The sequence below is a fragment of the Ranitomeya imitator genome, chromosome 7 (genome assembly GCF_032444005.1).
Source record: "Ranitomeya imitator isolate aRanImi1 chromosome 7, aRanImi1.pri, whole genome shotgun sequence".
NCBI lineage: Eukaryota > Metazoa > Chordata > Amphibia > Anura > Dendrobatidae > Ranitomeya > Ranitomeya imitator.
Window position 1 is genome coordinate 13558309 of NC_091288.1, and position 26051 is coordinate 13584359.

Genomic DNA, 26051 nt, shown 5'->3' on the forward strand with positions numbered 1-26051 from the left:
GAAAAGCCGGTAATTCAGTGCGGTGTACAGTAAAATCACACTGACAGCTTACAGTCCAATAGGTAGAATAAATGTGTACACATAGAATAGGTATATATATATATATATATGTCAGTAGACACATATATGTATATATATTAATATTTATTCCAGCGCTATACAGCTTGAAAGCCGGTAATTCAATTACCGGCTTTTTCTTTCTCCTTCCTAAACCCGACATGATTTGAGACATGGTTTACATACAGTAAACCATGTCTTCTCTCCATTTTTTTTGCAGATTCCACACTACTAATGTCAGTAGTGTGTATCTGCAAAATTTGGCCATTCTAGCTCTTAAAATAAAGGGTTAAATAGCGGAAAAAATTGGCGTGGGCTCCCGCGCAATTTTCTCCGCCAGAGTAGTAAAGCCAGTGACTGAGGGCAGATATTAATAGCCTGGAGAGGGTCCACGGTTATTGGCCCCCCGCTGGCTAAAAATATCTGCCCCCAGCCACCCCAGAAAAGGCACATCTGGAAGATGCGCCTATTCTGGCACTTGGCCACTCTCTTCCCATTCCCGTGTAGCGGTGGGATATGGGGTAATGAAGGGTTAATGCCACCTTGCTATTGTAAGGTGACATTAAGCCTAATTAATAATGGAGAGGCGTCAATTATGACACCTATCCATTATTAATCCAATACTAGTAAAGGGTTAAATAAAACACAAACACATTATTTAAAATTATTTTAATGAAATAAAAACAATGGTTGTTGGAGTATTTTATTCTACGCCCAATCCAGTCACTGAAGACCCTCGTTCTGTAAGTAAAAAAACAATAAACCAACAATATCCTTACCCTCCGCAGATCTGTAACGTCCAACGATGTAAATCCTTCTGAAGGGGTTAAAACATTTTGCAGCAAGGAGTTCCGCTAATGCAGGCTGCTCCTTGCTGCAAAACCCCGGGGAATGAGGCTAAATATAGATCAATGAGCTATATTTAGCTTCATTTGCAGTGAGGCGCCCTCTGCTGGCTGTTCATAGATCGTGGGAACTTACCTAGAAAGCTCCCAGGCTTTCTAGGTAAGTTCCCACGATCTATGAACATCCAGCAGAGGGCGCCTCACCGCAAATGAAGCTAAATATAGATCATTGATCTATATTTAGCCTCATTCCCCGGGGTTTTGCAGCAAGGAGCAGCCTGCATTAGCGGAACTCCTTGCTGCAAAATGTTTTAACCCCTTCAGAAGGATTTACATCGTTGGACGTTACAGATCTGCGGAGGGTAAGGATATTGTTGGTTTATTATGTTTTTTTACTTACAGAACGAGGGTCTTCAGTGACTGGATTGGGCGTAGAATAAAATACTCCAACAACCATTGTTTTTATTTCATTAAAATAATTTTAAATAATGTGTTTGTGTTTTATTTAACCCTTTACTAGTATTGGATTAATAATGGATAGGTGTCATAATTGACGCCTCTCCATTATTAATTAGGCTTAATATCACCTTACAATAGCAAGGTGGCATTAACCCTTCATTACCCCATATCCCACCGCTACATGGGAATGGGAAGAGAGTGGCCAAGTGCCAGAATAGGCGCATCTTCCAGATGTGCCTTTTCTGGGGTGGCTGGGGGCAGATATTTTTAGCCAGGGGGGGGCCAATAACCGTGGACCCTCTCCAGGCTATTAATATCTGCCCTCAGTCACTGGCTTTACTACTCTGGCGGAGAAAATTGCGCGGGAGCCCACGCCAATTTTTTCCGCCATTTAACCCTTTATTTTAAGAGCTAGAATGGCCAAATTTTGCAGATACACAGTACTGACATTAGTAGTGTGGAATCTGCAAAAAAAAAAAAGGAGAAAAGACATGGTTTACTGTATGTAAACCATGTCTCAAATCATGTCGGGTTTAGGAAGGAGAAAGAAAAAGCCGGTAATTGAATTACCGGCTTTCAAGCTGTATAGCGCTGGAAAAAATATTAATATATATACATATATGTGTCTCACTGACATATATATATATATATATATATATATATATATATAGACAGTATATATATATATATATATATTTTTCTTTTTGGGACACATGGATCACTTCTATAGCGGTATGTCGGTTTTGCAAGCCTGCGAGAAAACCACGCAGTACGGATGCCATACGGATTACATACGGAGGATGCCATGCGCAAAAAACGCTGACACACCCTGCCTACGGAGGAGCTACGGACCACTATTTTCGGGACTTTTCAGCGTATTACGGCCGTAATATACGGACCGTATTGTTTTACGCTGTGTGTGACGCCGGCCTTAGAGGAAAAGCATAATAGAAACATCTGCACCACTTCTGTATTCACCCACTCCTGGTTTTGGCTACAAATACTGATGTAAAATACTGACCAAATACTGAGCGTGTGACGGCAGCCCTTAGGCTGCAAAGGCCTTATTCTGTTCTTGTACTGGGGTCTCTGCTGTCTGTGTGAGTCCCCGAGATAGATAGATAGATAGAGAGATAGATAGATAGATAGATAGATAGATAATAGATAATGATAGATAGATAATAGATAATAGATAGATGATAGATAATAGATAGATGATGGCTGAGTGACTCTGACCTGCAGCTCATGTGTACGGAGCAGGTAGCCCCTGATGAAGAAAAAGTAGAGGTTGGTGAGGAGAGAGGGTCCCGGCAAATCATCAAACGTCTTCATCTTGTTGTCCCTGTCTGCTATTCCGGCAGCTGCAGCCCCATGTAAGGCTCTGTCCTGGGTGACCCCGGTCCTGCATGTCTGCAGTAGGGGCCTGATCCTGCTCCTGAAGTCCGGGAGGTGGCAGCGGACCATAGTAGTGGATATCATGTCTGAAGTGAGGGCTGCTATCTCCTGATGTTAGAGAGGAAATCCCTGAGAGACCTCCCACTAGTGACATCCCGAGGAAATCGCTGCATCATGAAAAGAGGAGTAGAAGGAGGGAGCTGCTTATCTGTGCAGCAAAGTCCACACCGAGTGTCCTGAAAATCCCTTTATCTTGAGGGAATTGCAATATACAGGTGCATCTCACAAAATTAGAATATCATCAAAAAGTTAATTTCTTTCAGTTCTTCAATACAAAAAGTGAATCTCATATATTCTATAGAGTCATTACACACAGAGTGATCTATTTCACGTGTTTATTTCTGTTAATGTTGATGATTATGGCTTACAGCCAATGAAAACCCAAATGTCATTATCTCAGTAAATTAGAATAATTAACAAAAAACACCTGCAAAGGCTCCTAAGTGTTTACAAAGGTCCCTTAGTCTGTTTCAGATGAGAGACACCAGACCCAACAATGCAGACGAGCTGAAGGCTGCTAGCAAAGCAACCTGGGCTTCCATAACCCCTCAGCAGCGCCACAGGCTGATCGCCTCCATGCCACGCCGTGTTGATGCAGTAATTGATGCCAAAGGAGCCCCGACCAAGTATTGAGTGCATTTATTGAACATATTTTTCAGTCGGACAACATTTCGGATGTTAAAATCATTTTTCAAGCTGGTGTTATAAAGTATTCTAATTTACTGAGATAATAACTTTTGGGTTTTCATTGGCTGTAAGCCATAATCATCAACATTAACAGAAATAAACACGTGAAATAGATCACTCTGTGTGTAATGACTCTATATAATATGAGTTTCTCTTTGTATTGAAGAACTGAAATAAATTCACTTTTTGATGATATTCTAATTCTGTGAGAAGCACCTGTAAGCAGTTCTCCATTTCATAGATATCTTTCAGACGACTCTTAAGATGCACCTGGAGGGGTCAAATTCCCTGCTGACATTAGGGCATGGGTGCAGTTTATGGCAGCCTGCACAGTATCCCTTTAACCCTTCATCTGCCATCATATTTATTTATTATTTCTTCTTCACAAGAGTAGCATCTTGTTTTGAAACAGAACGAGTTGGAACTTTTTAACCCCTTTCTGACGTTGGGTGTAAAAGTATGCCCACGCCAGAATCCCTCCCTTTGATGTGGGCTCCGGCGCTGAGCCCACATCTTTCCTGACACATGTCAGCTGTTTTGAACAGCTGACATGTGCCTATAACAGCCACGGGTGGAATCGCAATCCTCCCGCGTCTGTTAACCTGTTAAATGCCGCTGTCAATGTCTGACAGCGGCATTTAACTCGCGCTTCCGGCAAGCGCGCCGGAAATCCCACCCATCAGTGCCCCCGTGATCGCGGGTCACCAATGGGTTGGTTTAGCAACCAGAGGTCTCTATGGTTGTTATTACTGGATTGGTGTGAGAACCCCCTGATGCTTGGCTCACATAGCAAGTGAGCATTTCTGCTACGCTCAGGCAATCTGATCATCGCCTGTATGTGGCAGAGCCAATCGGACAACTGTAGCTTCTAGTCTTCCATGGAGGCTATTGAAGCATGCCAAAAGTAAAAAAAAATGTTTTCAAAAATATAAAAAAAAATAAAAATATATAAAAGTTCAAATTACTCCCATTCGCCCCATTCAAAATAATACAATTAACCCCCCACACACACACATATTTGGTATCGCCGTGTTCAGAATCACTGGAGCTATCAATATAAAAAAAGAATTAACCTGATTGCTAAACAGCGTAATGAGAAAAAGTCAAAACACCAGAATTACGTTTTTTAGGTCACTCCTACATTTCAATAAAATGCAATAACGGGTGGTCAAAGGATCCTATCTCCACCAAAATGGTATCAATAAAAACATCAGCTCAGTGTGCAAAAAAAAAGCCCTAACACAACTCCAGGTCACGAAAAATGGAGACACAATGTGTCTCGGAAAATGGTGCCATTCGGATTTTTTTTCACCACTTCAATCAAAAAGAACCTAGACATGTTTAATGCCTGTGAACTCACAATGACCTGGAGAATCATAATGGCGGGTCAGTTTAAGCATTTAGTGAACATGGTAAAAACAACAACTATGGAATTGCACTTTTTTTGCAATTTCACCGCACTTGGAATTTTTTCCCCGTTTACAGTACGCGGTATGATAAAACCAATGATGTGGGTCAAAAGCACAACACTTGCACTTGTCAGGAAGGGGTTAAAGGGAACCTGTCAGCACAGTTTTCCATAAGGAAGTAGCAGCATAGCTGTATAGGCGCATGCCACAAAATTAAATGATACCTTTTTTTTTTTTTTTGCAGAGATTCAATGTTCTAGTCATGAGAAAATTAGTGTAGAAGACACATGCAAATCAGGCTGGAGGTGCACTGGGGCGTGGCAGTGCACTGGAATATCTCTGTTATTGGGGTAATTCCCCACCATCTTGCATATTGTTCTCGTCGTTTATCTCCTCAGTATTCAGATGAGTTTTATTTTCTCACATGTTTCGCCATACTCTGGGCACTCCATGATGGGGATACACCTCCCGCTGTGACCTTCAGACTTCTAAATATTTATCAATATACAAAAACCCAGACTCATAGTAACAGGTGACCCAGGAATAAATCCCGGCCCCTCTAGCTACAACTCCCAAAGCATGATATACGCGAAACAGGAGGAAAACAGGGAGTGTTTAAAAGTAGTACATAATTTTATTACAAAAATACATCACATACATATAATAAAAACGACAAATATAGATACCAAAGGAAGGGACCTCGTACACACTGGACCGGAATAGTACAAAAACAGATGTTACTGTATAGCAGTATCCTCCACAAAGTGGAGGATAAATACCCTCAAAACAAAAGAAAGCCCCCACCGCAGACCGTATCAGCTGCCCATATAACTCAATCAACAGTCACACCCAAATAGGTATAAGTATGGGCAGAGAGACAATCAGGGAAAGGGGGAGGGTTAAATACTGTGAGAAGAATGGAGAGGCATAAATAACCAGCTCAGATGAGCGTTAAGGCAAACCCCACCAGATAGCACTGCTCACAGCCGGTTCTTACCCCAGGTGCTGAGGAGCCCAAGAATCGGGCAATGCCCCCGACGCGCGTTTCGCTATGTGTCCGCTGGCTTTTTCAAGGGGGAGTGTCCCTTTGTGATAAGTCAGGGCCTTATATCCATTAGTTCACCGGTCACATGACCGGAAGAGGATCAGCGGCTGAGAATGAGCGGCGCATGCGCCCGTGGCCAGCCGCCCCGCAACCACCAGATCCGGCCAGTGCCTGGAGCCAGACGAGCAGGCGCACGGCAGATCGCCATGGAAACCCGGTCGCCGAGCCACAGACACCAAGCGGCCGCATACAGGAGGCGCGAGGAGGGGAGCCGTCGGGCGCATGCGCACCACAGCCCAAAGAGAATAAGAGATACGGAATACTGTCCCATCAAAGTGCCCGTACCTATTGCATAATAAACAGTCACATTACATAAATATAGAAGGTATGAATGGGGCACAAAGTCAGGACATCGTAGCACCGACACATCAGTGTAATTGATCCTCATAAGTGGGTAGATGCATAGATAAAACAGGTCCATGATCCGTAGCAGATGCAGATGGCGGAAGAAGTTGTGTAATATATGATTAGTCCCCAAATAAGTTGTAGAGAAATCCACAATCCCAGAGGAGAGCAAAATCTAATAAGGAAAAAATATAAAACACAATAAGAAAACGCCACAAACAAACAAAAGGACAACAAAAAGCATAAAAATGGAGGGGAAGCAAAAGGAACTTTCAATAAACCATAGTGTATAGCTACAGGAAAGGGGCAAAATTCAAGGCCTCATTGAGACCATTGGGTCTGACAGTATCTAAAGTAACTATCCATTTTAGCTCACGCTGGGCAAGGAGGCGTTTAATGTTACCACCCCTTATTCCAGTATGAACCAAATCTATCCCTCTAACCTTGAAACATCTGGGGTCACAATTGTGAACTTCCCTGAAATGCCTAGGGATAGTCTGTAATTCAGATATATCCTCCACTGTCCCGGCCGCGCCAATGCCCCGCACATGTTCCCTCACTCTCACTCTTAATTCCCTGGATGTAAGGCCCACATATATCAGTGGGCAACTGCATGTGGCATAGTAGACCACATTCCTGCTACTGCAAGAAATGTAGTCCCTAATCTGATATTCTTTTTTGCCATCCGCAGAGTGAAAGGAGGTACTGCGCAGGACATTGGCGCAGGCAAGACAGTGACCACAACTATAGCAACCCATGATGCGTCGTGATGAGCCAAACAAACTAGTGGTTGGTGCCGAGTAATGACTCTTGACCAAAAGGTCCTTCAAATTTCTGGCCCTACGTGGGGTCATCTGTGGGTAGTCAGACAGGAACGGACCCAGGGAGGGCTCAGTGCCTAAAATACGCCAATGTTTGTTTAAAATGGCTCTAATATTGTCCCACTCATGATTGTATTCTGATATAAAACGTATTGTTCCATCAGTACAACTCTTGTCTCGTTTATTATACAACAAATGGTTACGTGGTGTAAATTTAGCCCTATTATACCCGTATCGAACACACCGTTTGCTATATCCCCTCTGTATGAAACGCTCCCTCAAATCATTAGCCTGTTGCTCAAAAGTATGATCAGTGGAGCAGATCCGCCTCATCCGGAGGAACTGTCCGACCGGGACGGCCCTTATGGTGGCTTGGCTGTGCCCAGATGACGCATGTACCAATGCATTAACCGCTGTTGTTTTACGGAACACATCCGTTTCAATAAACGTATCAGGACCTACCTTTAGACAAATATCCAAGAAATCGATGGTGAATGGGTCATATTTGTAGGTTAGCCTGATATTAAATGCATTGGAATTGAGCACAGCCATAAAATCCCCGAGCTGCTGCACCGTTCCACGCCAAAAAAACAAAACGTCATCTATGTAGCGTAACCAGCACAGCACATGGTCAGCGGCCCCCGCCCCCGCGTCACCAAACACCAACCTCTCCCAGAAACCCAGGAAGAGGTTGGCGTACGCGGGCGCACAGGCCGCCCCCATGGCTGCGCCACGCTTTTGTTGATAAAATTGATCTTTAAATGTAAAAAAATTATGCGTCAGAACGAATTGCAGCAGCTCGAGGATAAGCTCACACAAAGGGCCGCCCAGGTCGGAGGTCCCCAGAAAAAAGCGGACCGCTCGCAGGCCATCGGTGTGGTCGATACAGGTATAAAGGGCCTCCACATCAGCTGTCACAAGAAGAGTCCCATCATCCACAGAGACCCCGTCAACCCTTGTTAGGACGTCCGTTGTGTCCTTCACAAAGGATGGTAGTGTTTCAACTAGTGTTTTTAGATAATAGTCGATAAATCTACATATTGGGTCACACAGACCTTGCATCCCTGACACAATCGGACGTCCCGGGGGGTTGACGAGGTCCTTGTGGATTTTCGGGAGGAGGTAAAAGGTCGGGATCTTCGGGAACTCAACCGTCAGGCCGTCCAACACTTTTTTATTAATTATACCCACATCAAAAGCACGATGCAGAATTTTCTGCAGCTGCACCGAGAAGGAGACCACCGGACTATGGGTAAGTTTGGTATAAACTGTTTGATTCCGAAGTTGTTTGAATGCTTCTTTTTCATATTTTTCCACCGGCCAGACCACGATGTTTCCCCCCTTATCCGCCGCCTTAAAGACAACATCTTTAAGCGATTGTAGCTGGCGAATAGCCTCTCTTTCGCTCCCTGTGAGATTATCATGCTGTCTACGTGTGGAGAGCTTCCTCAAATCCTCTGTTACGAGTTTAGTGAACACTTCCACTGCAGGGCTAAGGGACAAGGGGGGAAACCTCGTGGACCTCGGAATAATTGCCGGCGGAAACTCACCTTTAGGTGTATTCGTTTGCTCATCCAATAGTTCCTCCAAAATCCGGAGGGTATCCTCCTCAGTGCAGCCCAGAATATCAGATCCATTTCCTCCTCCCGAATGTAACTTCTTCAAAATCAACTTCCTCGAAAATAAGTGGAGGTCCTTTAAGGCTGTAAAAAAATTAAAACCATTAGTCGGCGAGAACGAGAGCCCTCTGCTTAATACGTTTAGTTGACTCTCAGAGAGGACATGATTAGACAGGTTAACTACCTGTAGTCCCCCCTGGGTCCGACCGTCCGACTGATGTCCCACAGGTCCTTTTTTGGAATTCTGCCTTGTAGTCATTTTCTTACTCGTTTGTGGGCCATCACTATCTTTTTCCAAGGGACCCCTTCTTCCCAAATGTCTGTCATCCACAGATGTAGTAGATTTGTATGATGTCGATCGTGATCTTGACCGTGACTCATTGCGATAATATGGGCGAGAACGCTCATTCCCATTCCTCCATCTATACATTTTACCAGTCTGTCTATCATTCATGTCACGCTGGAATTTCTTGGATTTTGTTAGTTGAATATCTTCAACCCATTTTTCAACTTCTTTCTCAATCTCGTTATTAAATTTTGTTAAATTTTCACTCGACATTTCTTTTTTAATACTAGACTGTAGGGTCTCAATGTCAACTTCCATTTCCTTTAAAGATTTTGCGTTCATTTCCTTCAAGATCTCCATAAACCCCACAGAACATTTACTGGCACATTCCTCCCACCTTTCCTTAATATCAACATCGTCAACCGGGAAAGATGGGAAGACCTGCACCCTGAGGCCCCTGGGGATAAGGCCCTTCTGCAGATATTTATCCAAAAAAGCATGGTTCCACCAAACCTTAGTGCGTTTCCTCAATAAGTCCTTAAATTCGACCATATTTTCCTGTAACCCCCTAGAATTCCCCTCCATGCCCAATTCATTGGTATCCTTAAAAACGCTATCAATTTGCGTGAGCCATGTGCCGTCACGGGCTCGAAAGTCCATTGTTATAACGCTGGGACCTGCTGTGAGAAACACAGAAATAAATATCAATATACAAAAACCCAGACTCATAGTAACAGGTGACCCAGGAATAAATCCCGGCCCCTCTAGCTACAACTCCCAAAGCATGATATACGCGAAACAGGAGGAAAACAGGGAGTGTTTAAAAGTAGTACATAATTTTATTACAAAAATACATCACATACATATAATAAAAACGACAAATATAGATACCAAAGGAAGGGACCTCGTACACACTGGACCGGAATAGTACAAAAACAGATGTTACTGTATAGCAGTATCCTCCACAAAGTGGAGGATAAATACCCTCAAAACAAAAGAAAGCCCCCACCGCAGACCGTATCAGCTGCCCATATAACTCAATCAACAGTCACACCCAAATAGGTATAAGTATGGGCAGAGAGACAATCAGGGAAAGGGGGAGGGTTAAATACTGTGAGAAGAATGGAGAGGCATAAATAACCAGCTCAGATGAGCGTTAAGGCAAACCCCACCAGATAGCACTGCTCACAGCCGGTTCTTACCCCAGGTGCTGAGGAGCCCAAGAATCGGGCGATGCCCCCGACGCGCGTTTCGCTATGTGTCCGCTGGCTTTTTCAAGGGGGAGTGTCCCTTTGTGATAAGTCAGGGCCTTATATCCATTAGTTCACCGGTCACATGACCGGAAGAGGATCAGCGGCTGAGAATGAGCGGCGCATGCGCCCGTGGCCAGCCGCCCCGCAACCACCAGATCCGGCCAGTGCCTGGAGCCAGACGAGCAGGCGCACGGCAGATCGCCATGGAAACCCGGTCGCCGAGCCACAGACACCAAGCGGCCGCATACAGGAGGCGCGAGGAGGGGAGCCGTCGGGCGCATGCGCACCACAGCCCAAAGAGAATAAGAGATACGGAATACTGTCCCATCAAAGTGCCCGTACCTATTGCATAATAAACAGTCACATTACATAAATATAGAAGGTATGAATGGGGCACAAAGTCAGGACATCGTAGCACCGACACATCAGTGTAATTGATCCTCATAAGTGGGTAGATGCATAGATAAAACAGGTCCATGATCCGTAGCAGATGCAGATGGCGGAAGAAGTTGTGTAATATATGATTAGTCCCCAAATAAGTTGTAGAGAAATCCACAATCCCAGAGGAGAGCAAAATCTAATAAGGAAAAAATATAAAACACAATAAGAAAACTCCACAAACAAACAAAAGGACAACAAAAAGCATAAAAATGGAGGGGAAGCAAAAGGAACTTTCAATAAACCATAGTGTATAGCTACAGGAAAGGGGCAAAATTCAAGGCCTCATTGAGACCATTGGGTCTGACAGTATCTAAAGTAACTATCCATTTTAGCTCACGCTGGGCAAGGAGGCGTTTAATGTTACCACCCCTTATTCCAGTATGAACCAAATCTATCCCTCTAACCTTGAAACATCTGGGGTCACAATTGTGAACTTCCCTGAAATGCCTAGGGATAGTCTGTAATTCAGATATATCCTCCACTGTCCCGGCCGCGCCAATGCCCCGCACATGTTCCCTCACTCTCACTCTTAATTCCCTGGATGTAAGGCCCACATATATCAGTGGGCAACTGCATGTGGCATAGTAGACCACATTCCTGCTACTGCAAGAAATGTAGTCCCTAATCTGATATTCTTTTTTGCCATCCGCAGAGTGAAAGGAGGTACTGCGCAGGACATTGGCGCAGGCAAGACAGTGACCACAACTATAGCAACCCATGATGCGTCGTGATGAGCCAAACAAACTAGTGGTTGGTGCCGAGTAATGACTCTTGACCAAAAGGTCCTTCAAATTTCTGGCCCTACGTGGGGTCATCTGTGGGTAGTCAGACAGGAACGGACCCAGGGAGGGCTCAGTGCCTAAAATACGCCAATGTTTGTTTAAAATGGCTCTAATATTGTCCCACTCATGATTGTATTCTGATATAAAACGTATTGTTCCATCAGTACAACTCTTGTCTCGTTTATTATACAACAAATGGTTACGTGGTGTAAATTTAGCCCTATTATACCCGTATCGAACACACCGTTTGCTATATCCCCTCTGTATGAAACGCTCCCTCAAATCATTAGCCTGTTGCTCAAAAGTATGATCAGTGGAGCAGATCCGCCTCATCCGGAGGAACTGTCCGACCGGGACGGCCCTTATGGTGGCTTGGCTGTGCCCAGATGACGCATGTACCAATGCATTAACCGCTGTTGTTTTACGGAACACATCCGTTTCAATAAACGTATCAGGACCTACCTTTAGACAAATATCCAAGAAATCGATGGTGAATGGGTCATATTTGTAGGTTAGCCTGATATTAAATGCATTGGAATTGAGCACAGCCATAAAATCCCCGAGCTGCTGCACCGTTCCACGCCAAAAAAACAAAACGTCATCTATGTAGCGTAACCAGCACAGCACATGGTCAGCGGCCCCCGCCCCCGCGTCACCAAACACCAACCTCTCCCAGAAACCCAGGAAGAGGTTGGCGTACGCGGGCGCACAGGCCGCCCCCATGGCTGCGCCACGCTTTTGTTGATAAAATTGATCTTTAAATGTAAAAAAATTATGCGTCAGAACGAATTGCAGCAGCTCGAGGATAAGCTCACACAAAGGGCCGCCCAGGTCGGAGGTCCCCAGAAAAAAGCGGACCGCTCGCAGGCCATCGGTGTGGTCGATACAGGTATAAAGGGCCTCCACATCAGCTGTCACAAGAAGAGTCCCATCATCCACAGAGACCCCGTCAACCCTTGTTAGGACGTCCGTTGTGTCCTTCACAAAGGATGGTAGTGTTTCAACTAGTGTTTTTAGATAATAGTCGATAAATCTACATATTGGGTCACACAGACCTTGCATCCCTGACACAATCGGACGTCCCGGGGGGTTGACGAGGTCCTTGTGGATTTTCGGGAGGAGGTAAAAGGTCGGGATCTTCGGGAACTCAACCGTCAGGCCGTCCAACACTTTTTTATTAATTATACCCACATCAAAAGCACGATGCAGAATTTTCTGCAGCTGCACCGAGAAGGAGACCACCGGACTATGGGTAAGTTTGGTATAAACTGTTTGATTCCGAAGTTGTTTGAATGCTTCTTTTTCATATTTTTCCACCGGCCAGACCACGATGTTTCCCCCCTTATCCGCCGCCTTAAAGACAACATCTTTAAGCGATTGTAGCTGGCGAATAGCCTCTCTTTCGCTCCCTGTGAGATTATCATGCTGTCTACGTGTGGAGAGCTTCCTCAAATCCTCTGTTACGAGTTTAGTGAACACTTCCACTGCAGGGCTAAGGGACAAGGGGGGAAACCTCGTGGACCTCGGAATAATTGCCGGCGGAAACTCACCTTTAGGTGTATTCGTTTGCTCATCCAATAGTTCCTCCAAAATCCGGAGGGTATCCTCCTCAGTGCAGCCCAGAATATCAGATCCATTTCCTCCTCCCGAATGTAACTTCTTCAAAATCAACTTCCTCGAAAATAAGTGGAGGTCCTTTAAGGCTGTAAAAAAATTAAAACCATTAGTCGGCGAGAACGAGAGCCCTCTGCTTAATACGTTTAGTTGACTCTCAGAGAGGACATGATTAGACAGGTTAACTACCTGTAGTCCCCCCTGGGTCCGACCGTCCGACTGATGTCCCACAGGTCCTTTTTTGGAATTCTGCCTTGTAGTCATTTTCTTACTCGTTTGTGGGCCATCACTATCTTTTTCCAAGGGACCCCTTCTTCCCAAATGTCTGTCATCCACAGATGTAGTAGATTTGTATGATGTCGATCGTGATCTTGACCGTGACTCATTGCGATAATATGGGCGAGAACGCTCATTCCCATTCCTCCATCTATACATTTTACCAGTCTGTCTATCATTCATGTCACGCTGGAATTTCTTGGATTTTGTTAGTTGAATATCTTCAACCCATTTTTCAACTTCTTTCTCAATCTCGTTATTAAATTTTGTTAAATTTTCACTCGACATTTCTTTTTTAATACTAGACTGTAGGGTCTCAATGTCAACTTCCATTTCCTTTAAAGATTTTGCGTTCATTTCCTTCAAGATCTCCATAAACCCCACAGAACATTTACTGGCACATTCCTCCCACCTTTCCTTAATATCAACATCGTCAACCGGGAAAGATGGGAAGACCTGCACCCTGAGGCCCCTGGGGATAAGGCCCTTCTGCAGATATTTATCCAAAAAAGCATGGTTCCACCAAACCTTAGTGCGTTTCCTCAATAAGTCCTTAAATTCGACCATATTTTCCTGTAACCCCCTAGAATTCCCCTCCATGCCCAATTCATTGGTATCCTTAAAAACGCTATCAATTTGCGTGAGCCATGTGCCGTCACGGGCTCGAAAGTCCATTGTTATAACGCTGGGACCTGCTGTGAGAAACACAGAAATAAATATCAATATACAAAAACCCAGACTCATAGTAACAGGTGACCCAGGAATAAATCCCGGCCCCTCTAGCTACAACTCCCAAAGCATGATATACGCGAAACAGGAGGAAAACAGGGAGTGTTTAAAAGTAGTACATAATTTTATTACAAAAATACATCACATACATATAATAAAAACGACAAATATAGATACCAAAGGAAGGGACCTCGTACACACTGGACCGGAATAGTACAAAAACAGATGTTACTGTATAGCAGTATCCTCCACAAAGTGGAGGATAAATACCCTCAAAACAAAAGAAAGCCCCCACCGCAGACCGTATCAGCTGCCCATATAACTCAATCAACAGTCACACCCAAATAGGTATAAGTATGGGCAGAGAGACAATCAGGGAAAGGGGGAGGGTTAAATACTGTGAGAAGAATGGAGAGGCATAAATAACCAGCTCAGATGAGCGTTAAGGCAAACCCCACCAGATAGCACTGCTCACAGCCGGTTCTTACCCCAGGTGCTGAGGAGCCCAAGAATCGGGCAATGCCCCCGACGCGCGTTTCGCTATGTGTCCGCTGGCTTTTTCAAGGGGGAGTGTCCCTTTGTGATAAGTCAGGGCCTTATATCCATTAGTTCACCGGTCACATGACCGGAAGAGGATCAGCGGCTGAGAATGAGCGGCGCATGCGCCCGTGGCCAGCCGCCCCGCAACCACCAGATCCGGCCAGTGCCTGGAGCCAGACGAGCAGGCGCACGGCAGATCGCCATGGAAACCCGGTCGCCGAGCCACAGACACCAAGCGGCCGCATACAGGAGGCGCGAGGAGGGGAGCCGTCGGGCGCATGCGCACCACAGCCCAAAGAGAATAAGAGATACGGAATACTGTCCCATCAAAGTGCCCGTACCTATTGCATAATAAACAGTCACATTACATAAATATAGAAGGTATGAATGGGGCACAAAGTCAGGACATCGTAGCACCGACACATCAGTGTAATTGATCCTCATAAGTGGGTAGATGCATAGATAAAACAGGTCCATGATCCGTAGCAGATGCAGATGGCGGAAGAAGTTGTGTAATATATGATTAGTCCCCAAATAAGTTGTAGAGAAATCCACAATCCCAGAGGAGAGCAAAATCTAATAAGGAAAAAATATAAAACACAATAAGAAAACGCCACAAACAAACAAAAGGACAACAAAAAGCATAAAAATGGAGGGGAAGCAAAAGGAACTTTCAATAAACCATAGTGTATAGCTACAGGAAAGGGGCAAAATTCAAGGCCTCATTGAGACCATTGGGTCTGACAGTATCTAAAGTAACTATCCATTTTAGCTCACGCTGGGCAAGGAGGCGTTTAATGTTACCACCCCTTATTCCAGTATGAACCAAATCTATCCCTCTAACCTTGAAACATCTGGGGTCACAATTGTGAACTTCCCTGAAATGCCTAGGGATAGTCTGTAATTCAGATATATCCTCCACTGTCCCGGCCGCGCCAATGCCCCGCACATGTTCCCTCACTCTCACTCTTAATTCCCTGGATGTAAGGCCCACATATATCAGTGGGCAACTGCATGTGGCATAGTAGACCACATTCCTGCTACTGCAAGAAATGTAGTCCCTAATCTGATATTCTTTTTTGCCATCCGCAGAGTGAAAGGAGGTACTGCGCAGGACATTGGCGCAGGCAAGACAGTGACCACAACTATAGCAACCCATGATGCGTCGTGATGAGCCAAACAAACTAGTGGTTGGTGCCGAGTAATGACTCTTGACCAAAAGGTCCTTCAAATTTCTGGCCCTACGTGGGGTCATCTGTGGGTAGTCAGACAGGAACGGACCCAGGGAGGGCTCAGTGCCTAAAATACGCCAATGTTTGTTTAAAATGGCTCTAATATTGTCCCACTCATGATTGTATTCTGATATAAAACGTATTGTTCCATCAGTACAACTCTTGTCTCGTTTATTATACAACAAATGGTTACGTGGTGTAAATTTAGCCCTATTATACCCGTATCGAACACACCGTTTGCTATATCCCCTCTGTATGAAACGCTCCCTCAAATCATTAGCCTGTTGCTCAAAAGTATGATCAGTGGAGCAGATCCGCCTCATCCGGAGGAACTGTCCGACCGGGACGGCCCTTATGGTGGCTTGGCTGTGCCCAGATGACGCATGTACCAATGCATTAACCGCTGTTGTTTTACGGAACACATCCGTTTCAATAAACGTATCAGGACCTACCTTTAGACAAATATCCAAGAAATCGATGGTGAATGGGTCATATTTGTAGGTTAGCCTGATATTAAATGCATTGGAATTGAGCACAGCCATAAAATCCCCGAGCTGCTGCACCGTTCCACGCCAAAAAAACAAAACGTCATCTATGTAGCGTAACCAGCACAGCACATGGTCAGCGGCCCCCGCCCCCGCGTCACCAAACACCAACCTCTCCCAGAAACCCAGGAAGAGGTTGGCGTACGCGGGCGCACAGGCCGCCCCCATGGCTGCGCCACGCTTTTGTTGATAAAATTGATCTTTAAATGTAAAAAAATTATGCGTCAGAACGAATTGCAGCAGCTCGAGGATAAGCTCACACAAAGGGCCGCCCAGGTCGGAGGTCCCCAGAAAAAAGCGGACCGCTCGCAGGCCATCGGTGTGGTCGATACAGGTATAAAGGGCCTCCACATCAGCTGTCACAAGAAGAGTCCCATCATCCACAGAGACCCCGTCAACCCTTGTTAGGACGTCCGTTGTGTCCTTCACAAAGGATGGTAGTGTTTCAACTAGTGTTTTTAGATAATAGTCGATAAATCTACATATTGGGTCACACAGACCTTGCATCCCTGACACAATCGGACGTCCCGGGGGGTTGACGAGGTCCTTGTGGATTTTCGGGAGGAGGTAAAAGGTCGGGATCTTCGGGAACTCAACCGTCAGGCCGTCCAACACTTTTTTATTAATTATACCCACATCAAAAGCACGATGCAGAATTTTCTGCAGCTGCACCGAGAAGGAGACCACCGGACTATGGGTAAGTTTGGTATAAACTGTTTGATTCCGAAGTTGTTTGAATGCTTCTTTTTCATATTTTTCCACCGGCCAGACCACGATGTTTCCCCCCTTATCCGCCGCCTTAAAGACAACATCTTTAAGCGATTGTAGCTGGCGAATAGCCTCTCTTTCGCTCCCTGTGAGATTATCATGCTGTCTACGTGTGGAGAGCTTCCTCAAATCCTCTGTTACGAGTTTAGTGAACACTTCCACTGCAGGGCTAAGGGACAAGGGGGGAAACCTCGTGGACCTCGGAATAATTGCCGGCGGAAACTCACCTTTAGGTGTATTCGTTTGCTCATCCAATAGTTCCTCCAAAATCCGGAGGGTATCCTCCTCAGTGCAGCCCAGAATATCAGATCCATTTCCTCCTCCCGAATGTAACTTCTTCAAAATCAACTTCCTCGAAAATAAGTGGAGGTCCTTTAAGGCTGTAAAAAAATTAAAACCATTAGTCGGCGAGAACGAGAGCCCTCTGCTTAATACGTTTAGTTGACTCTCAGAGAGGACATGATTAGACAGGTTAACTACCTGTAGTCCCCCCTGGGTCCGACCGTCCGACTGATGTCCCACAGGTCCTTTTTTGGAATTCTGCCTTGTAGTCATTTTCTTACTCGTTTGTGGGCCATCACTATCTTTTTCCAAGGGACCCCTTCTTCCCAAATGTCTGTCATCCACAGATGTAGTAGATTTGTATGATGTCGATCGTGATCTTGACCGTGACTCATTGCGATAATATGGGCGAGAACGCTCATTCCCATTCCTCCATCTATACATTTTACCAGTCTGTCTATCATTCATGTCACGCTGGAATTTCTTGGATTTTGTTAGTTGAATATCTTCAACCCATTTTTCAACTTCTTTCTCAATCTCGTTATTAAATTTTGTTAAATTTTCACTCGACATTTCTTTTTTAATACTAGACTGTAGGGTCTCAATGTCAACTTCCATTTCCTTTAAAGATTTCGCGTTCATTTCCTTCAAGATCTCCATAAACCCCACAGAACATTTACTGGCACATTCCTCCCACCTTTCCTTAATATCAACATCGTCAACCGGGAAAGATGGGAAGACCTGCACCCTGAGGCCCCTGTGGATAAGGCCCTTCTGCAGATATTTATCCAAAAAAGCATGGTTCCACCAAACCTTAGTGCGTTTCCTCAATAAGTCCTTAAATTCGACCATATTTTCCTGTCATGTGACCGGTGAACTAATGGATATAAGGCCCTGACTTATCACAAAGGGACACTCCCCCTTGAAAAAGCCAGCGGACACATAGCGAAACGCGCGTCGGGGGCATTGCCCGATTCTTGGGCTCCTCAGCACCTGGGGTAAGAACCGGCTGTGAGCAGTGCTATCTGGTGGGGTTTGCCTTAACGCTCATCTGAGCTGGTTATTTATGCCTCTCCATTCTTCTCACAGTATTTAACCCTCCCCCTTTCCCTGATTGTCTCTCTGCCCATACTTATACCTATTTGGGTGTGACTGTTGATTGAGTTATATGGGCAGCTGATACGGTCTGCGGTGGGGGCTTTCTTTTGTTTTGAGGGTATTTATCCTCCACTTTGTGGAGGATACTGCTATACAGTAACATCTGTTTTTGTACTATTCCGGTCCAGTGTGTACGAGGTCCCTTCCTTTGGTATCTATATTTGTCGTTTTTATTATATGTATGTGATGTATTTTTGTAATAAAATTATGTACTACTTTTAAACACTCCCTGTTTTCCTTCTAAATATTTATCTAGGATAGAAGAGCATGTACTAAATATTAGCCAATCTACTGATGTAACATCACCCAGGTCACTAAGTCACTTCTCACAGTCGCTACCAAAATCAGCACACTTCTCTCCTGAAATACTCTGTGCCCTTTGGGCCCTCCCTGCTAATGCCACTGTGTCCAGAAAATAATGACATTCCTCTTCTGAAATACTCTGTGATGCTGAGAACTTTGCTTCTTCAACTGTCTTATGGTCCTTGATCTGGGACATAGATCCCTGACCTCACTGACCTCATCCCAAGAGTGAAAAAATTACTCACAGGATCACCACACTCCTCTCCTGAAATCCTCTGTGCTGCTGAGGCACCCTGCTCTCCTGCTGTATACTTTTTAAGTCTGACCTCCCCCATAAGATCAGCCCACTGTTCTCCTGAAATCTTCTGTGCTGCTGAGGCATTCTGCTCCTCCTGCTGTGTACCTTTTTGTCTGACTCCCCCATAAGATCAGCCCACTATTCTCCTGAAATCCTCTGTGCTGCTGAGGCATTCTGCTCCTCCTGCTGTATACCTTTTTGTCTGACTCCCCCATAGGATCAGCACACTCCTCTTCTGAAATCATCTGTGCTGCTGTAAGAGGGTGAACTGTAGTCCCACTGAGAGGGCACTAGGACCCTGTGGTTTTTGCCTGTTGCAGCAGAGGACAGACCTCCCAGAGACAATTTGTGCTGCGGGGTGGGGTCTAGTGTCTCGAGTGTAAAGTGAAAGTAGGAAGTGAGAGCTGAGAGAGAAAAGGCGGGAAGAAAAGGAGAAGCTGCTGTGAGATCTTAAAAAGAGACTGTGTGGATTTACTGCAAGTGTTTTTGGAGGAAAAGAAGCTTTTGAGAGACTTTTTGTTGCTAACGTTCCCCTGGAGAAGAGCTAACCTTTTGTTTAACTCTGTGAGAGACTTGTGTTGCTAACGTTTCCTGGAGAGGAGCTAACCCTTTATCTAAGAAAAGACGGAGACTTTGCTAAGAACCCAGTACGTATTTGGAAGTCTGTGGATTCCCTGTGCATTGAGTGGAGAAACAAGTCTGGACAGACTGCTGATACAGAGACGGACGGATTGTCGTGGAAGCATTCCTAGGAGCTACAGAAGCAGAGACAACATCGTGAGACCACTAACTAAGTCCCCGGCGTTTGGGCTCGGCATCGGCCGACAAGACAAGAGGAGCTTGCTGTAACTTATTGGCGCTGAAGATAAGGACGGGCTGCAGCCTGTGCGGATTCCTGCCTGAGAGGAAATCCATCTCAGGATACGGTACCATAGTTATAGATACCCGGGTATCTCTGCTCAGAGTGTTAAATTGTTACTTTAGAGGTGTATCTTATATTAGAGTGGTGTAAGTTATACTCAATGTGTCATTCCAGGGGCTCCCTTAATAACACTACATTCAATTTACACTTGTTCCTGTTTTTAGTTGCCTGTTAGGTAAATTTCTTACTAGTCTGTTGTAGTACACAGTTCTCAGGAGACCTTTGAGTGGCACAGTGATTTCAGCTGCTGCTGAATTAGTGTATCTTTGGGGTGCATCTGCCTTAATATTCTCCATATTACCTTGATTAATTTGCCTTTGAGTAAATACCGTTGGAGATTTCTGCCTTGGTCTTGGTTTGTGACTCACTGGATCTTATTCGGACCTCTGGTCATTACACTGCTGAGGCACCCTGCTAGTGCAGCGCCCCAGGGTCCTGGTCATTGCAGTAATATCGTTCTCCTCTAGGGGGGAGTGATGTTACGTTTGGAGGCAATAAAGGAGATCTCTTTACCAGGTAACACCAACACACAACACACTTCACACTCCAGTCCACCAGGGGGAGCTATGCTCCTATTTATTAGGGCACTTTGTTATGTTTGCTAATGACAGGTGTTATGAAGGCAATCCAGAAACACAGTGTGCTTAGCGATCAGAGCGCACACAGTGATCTGACAAATACCCAAAAATACAAGAACGAGCTCTGAGACGTGGAAACTCTGTAGACTGCACACCTGATCCTATCCTAAACACAACTAAAAGCGGCTGTGGATTGCGCCTAACAACTACCTAGGCAACTCGGCACAGCCTAAGAAACTAGCTAGCCTGAAAATAGAAAAATAGGCCTGACTTGCCCCAGAGAAATTCCCCAAAGGAAAAGGCAGCCCCCCACATATAATGACTGTGAGTAAGATGAAAAGACAAAACGTAGGGATGAAATAGATTCAGCAAAGTGGGGCCCGATATTCTAGGACAGAGCGAGGACAGTAAAGCGAACTTTGCAGTCTACAAAAAACCCTAAAGCAAAACCACGCAAAGGGGCAAAAAAAACCCACCGTGCCGAACTAACGGCACGGCGGTACACCCTTTGCGTCTCAGAGCTTCCAGCAAAACAAAAGACAAGCTGGACAGAAAAAAAGCAACAAAAAAGCAAAAAGCACTTAGCTATACAGAGCAGCAGGTCACAGGAACAATCAGGAGAAGCTCAGATCCAACACTGAAACATTGACAAGGAGCAAGGATAGCAGCATCAGGCGGAGTTAAGTAATGAAGCAGTTAACGAGCTCACCAGAACACCTGAGGGAGGAAGCTCAGAAGCTGCAGTACCACTTGTGACCACAGGAGTGAATTCAGCCACAGAATTCACAACAGTACCCCCCCCTTGAGGAGGGGTCACCGAACCCTCACCAGAGCCCCCAGGCCGACCAGGATGAGCCGCATGAAAGGCACGAACAAGATCGGAAGCATGAACATCAGAGGCAAAAACCCAGGAATTATCTTCCTGAGCATAACCTTTCCATTTAACCAGATACTGGAGTTTCCGTCTAGAAACACGAGAATCCAAAATCTTCTCCACAATATACTCCAATTCCCCCTCCACCAAAACCGGGGCAGGAGGCTCAACAGATGGAACCATAGGTGCCACGTATCTCCGCAACAACGACCTATGGAATACATTATGTATGGAAAAGGAGTCTGGGAGGGTCAAACGAAAAGACACAGGATTGAGAACCTCAGAAATCCTATACGGACCAATAAAACGAGGTTTAAATTTAGGAGAGGAAACCTTCATAGGAATATGACGAGAAGATAACCAAACCAGATCCCCAACACGAAGTCGGGGACCCACACGGCGTCTGCGATTAGCGAAAAGTTGAGCTTTCTCTTGGGACAAGATCAAATTGTCCACTACCGGAGTCCAGATCTGCTGCAACCTATCCACCACAGAATCCACACCAGGACAGTCCGAAGACTCAACCTGTCCTGAAGAGAAACGAGGATGGAGCCCAGAATTGCAAAAAAATGGAGAAACCAAGGTAGCCGAGCTGGCCCGATTATTAAGGGCAAACTCAGCCAACGGCAAAAAGGACACCCAATCATCCTGGTCTGCAGAAACAAAACATCTCAGATATGTTTCCAAGGTCTGATTGGTTCGTTCGGTCTGGCCATTAGTCTGAGGATGGAAAGCCGAGGAAAAGGATAGGTCAATGCCCATCCTACCACAAAAGGCTCGCCAAAACCTTGAAACAAACTGGGAACCTCTGTCAGAAACAATATTCTCAGGTATGCCATGCAACCGAACCACATGCTGAAAGAACAAAGGTACCAAATCAGAGGAGGAAGGCAATTTAGCCAAGGGCACCAGATGGACCATTTTAGAAAAGCGATCACAGACCACCCAAATGACTGACATTTTTTGAGAAACGGGAAGGTCAGAAATGAAATCCATCGAAATATGTGTCCAAGGCCTCTTTGGGACCGGCAAGGGCAAAAGCAACCCACTGGCACGAGAACAGCAGGGCTTAGCCCTAGCACAAATCCCACAGGACTGCACAAAAGTACGTACATCCCGTGACAGAGATGGCCACCAGAAGGATCTAGCCACTAACTCTCTGGTACCAAAGATTCCAGGATGACCAGCCAACACCGAACAATGAAGTTCAGAGATAAGTTTATTAGTCCACCTATCAGGGACGAACAGTTTCTCTGCTGGACAACGATCAGGTTTATTCGCCTGAAATTTTTGCAGCACCCGCCGCAAATCAGGGGAGATGGCAGACACAATGACTCCTTCCTTGAGGATACCCGCTGGCTCAGATAAACCCGGAGAGTCGGGCACAAAACTCCTAGACAGAGCATCCGCCTTCACATTTTTAGAGCCCGGAAGGTACGAAATCACAAAGTCGAAGCGGGCAAAAAATAACGACCAACGGGCCTGTCTAGGATTCAAGCGCTTGGCAGACTCGAGATAAGTCAAGTTCTTATGATCAGTCAATACCACCACGCGATGCTTAGCTCCTTCAAGCCAATGATGCCACTCCTCGAATGCCCACTTCATGGCCAGCAACTCTCGATTGCCCACATCATAATTACGCTCAGCGGGCGAAAACTTCCTGGAAAAGAAAGCACATGGTTTCATCACTGAGCAATCAGAACCTCTCTGTGACAAAACCGCCCCTGCTCCAATCTCAGAAGCATCAACCTCGACCTGGAACGGAAGAGAAACATCTGGCTGACACAACACAGGGGCAGAACAAAAACGACGCTTCAACTCCTGAAAAGCTTCCACAGCAGCAGAAGACCAATTAACCAAATCAGCACCCTTCTTGGTCAAATCGGTCAATGGTTTGGCAATGCTAGAAAAATTACAGATGAAGCGACGATAAAAATTAGCAAAGCCCAGGAACTTTTGCAGACTTTTCAGAGATGTCGGCTGAATCCAATCCTGGATGGCTTGGACCTTAACTGGATCCATCTCGATAGTAGAAGGGGTAAAGATGAACCCTAAAAATGAAACTTTCTGCACACCGAAGAGACACTTTGATCCCTTCACAAACAAAGAGTTAGCACGCAGGACCTGAAAAACCATTCTGACCTGCTTCACATGAGACTCCCAATCATCTGAGAAGATCAAAATGTCATCCAAGTAAACAATCAGGAATTTATCCAGATACTCACGGAAGATGTCATGCATAAAAGACTGAAACACAGATGGAGCATTGGCAAGTCCGAACGGCATCACCAGATACTCAAAATGACCCTCGGGCGTATTGAATGCAGTCTTCCATTCATCTCCTTGCCTGATTCTCACCAGATTATACGCACCACGAAGATCTATCTTAGTGAACCAACTAGCCCCCTTAATCTGAGCAAACAAGTCAGATAACAATGGCAAGGGATACTGAAATTTAACAGTGATCTTATTAAGAAGGCGGTAATCAATACACGGTCTCAGCGAACCATCCTTCTTGGCTACAAAGAAGAACCCTGCTCCCAGTGGTGATGACGATGGGCGAATATGTCCCTTCTCCAGGGATTCCTTCACATAACTGCGCATAGCGGCGTGTTCGGGCACGGATAAATTAAATAATCGACCTTTAGGGAATTTACTACCAGGAATCAAATTGATAGCACAATCACAATCCCTATGCGGAGGTAGAGCATCGGACTTGGGCTCTTCAAATACATCCTGATAATCAGACAAGAACTCTGGGACCTCAGAAGGGGTGGATGACGAAATCGACAAAAATGGAACATCACCATGTACCCCCTGACAACCCCAGCTGGATACCGACATGGAATTCCAATCCAATACTGGATTATGGGTTTGTAGCCATGGCAACCCCAACACGACCACATCATGCAGATTATGCAACACCAGAAAGCGAATAACTTCCTGATGTGCAGGAGCCATGCACATGGTCAGCTGGGCCCAGTATTGAGGTTTATTCTTGGCCAAAGGTGTAGCATCAATTCCTCTCAATGGAATAGGACACCGCAAAGGCTCCAAGAAAAACCCACAACGTTTAGCATAATCCAAATCCATCAGATTCAGGGCAGCGCCCGAATCCACAAACGCCATGACAGAAAACGACGACAAAGAACATATCAAGGTAATGGACAGAAGGAATTTGGACTGTACAGTACCAATGACGGCAGACCTAGCGGACCGCTTAGTGCGCTTAGGACAATCAGAAATAGCATGAGTGGAATCACCACAGTAGAAACACAGACCATTCAGACGTCTGTATTCCTGCCGTTCAACTCTAGTCATAGTCCTATCGCACTGCATAGGCTCAGGTTTAACCTCAGGCAGTACCGCCAAATGGTGCACAGATTTACGCTCGCGCAAGCGTCGACCGATCTGAATGGCCAAAGACAAAGACTCATTCAAACCAGCAGGCATAGGAAATCCCACCATGACATCCTTAAGAGCCTCAGAGAGACCCTTTCTGAACAAAGCTGCCAGCGCAGATTCATTCCACTGAGTGAGTACTGACCATTTCCTAAATTTCTGACAATATACTTCTATATCATCCTGACCCTGGCACAAAGCCAGCAAATTTTCTCAGCCTGATCCACTGAATTAGGCTCATCGTACAGCAATCCGAGCGCCAGGAAAAACGCATCGACACTACTCAATGCAGGGTCTCCTGGCGCAAGAGAAAATGCCCAGTCTTGAGGGTCGCCGCGCAAAAAAGAAATAATAATCAAAACCTGTTGAATAGGATTACCAGAAGAATGAGGTTTCAAGGCCAGAAATAGCTTACAATTATTTTTGAAACTTAGAAACTTAGTTCTATCTCCAAAAAACAAATCAGGAATAGGAATTCTTGGTTCTAACATAGATTTCTGATCAATAGTATCTTGAATTTTTTGTACATTTATAACGAGATTATCCATTGAAGAGCACAGACCCTGAATATCCATGTCCACACCTGTGTCCAGAATCACCCAAATGTCTAGGGGGAAAAAAAAAAGTGAACACAGAGCAGAAAAAAAAAAAAAAAAAAAAAAATGATGTCAGAACTTTTTCTTTCCCTCTATTGAGAATCATTAGTTTGGCTCCTTGTACTGTTATGTTTGCTAATGACAGGTGTTATGAAGGCAATCCAGAAACACAGTGTGCTTAGCGATCAGAGCGCACACAGTGATCTGACAAATACCCAAAAATACAAGAACGAGCTCTGAGACGTGGAAACTCTGTAGACTGCACACCTGATCCTATCCTAAACACAACTAAAAGCGGCTGTGGATTGCGCCTAACAACTACCTAGGCAACTCGGCACAGCCTAAGAAACTAGCTAGCCTGAAGATAGAA

The 26051-nt window shown here is 45.2% G+C and overlaps 2 protein-coding genes across 3 annotated transcripts in view; both read right to left on the reverse strand.

Moving 5' to 3' along the window:
• Positions 1 to 2889, reverse strand: part of LOC138644405 (sterol 26-hydroxylase, mitochondrial-like) — a 28900-nt gene extending 26011 nt beyond the window's left edge. The window contains exon 1 of the mRNA XM_069732738.1: positions 2598 to 2889. Coding sequence (XP_069588839.1) covers positions 2598 to 2840 — 243 coding nt within the window. The 5' untranslated portion in view covers positions 2841 to 2889. The remainder of the gene's footprint in view (positions 1 to 2597) is intronic.
• Positions 2890 to 5526: 2637 nt separating this feature from the next.
• Positions 5527 to 17622, reverse strand: LOC138644406 (uncharacterized). Of its 2 annotated transcripts, XM_069732740.1 has the most exons (4): positions 13368 to 13505; positions 13115 to 13267; positions 8734 to 10918; positions 5527 to 6537 (listed from the first exon to the last, which is right to left on the reverse strand). In XM_069732740.1, the coding sequence occupies exons 3-4, from the start codon at positions 9815 to 9817 to the stop codon at positions 6485 to 6487; spliced, it is 1137 nt and encodes a 378-aa protein (XP_069588841.1). In that variant the 5' UTR covers positions 9818 to 10918; positions 13115 to 13267; positions 13368 to 13505; the 3' UTR covers positions 5527 to 6484. The 2 variants fall into 2 exon arrangements, with proteins under 2 accessions (XP_069588841.1, XP_069588840.1); XM_069732739.1 differs by lacking the exon at positions 5527 to 6537 and adding an exon at positions 17496 to 17622 and having other exon boundaries at positions 9908 to 10918; positions 13115 to 15299.
• Positions 17623 to 26051: the final 8429 nt, after the last annotated feature.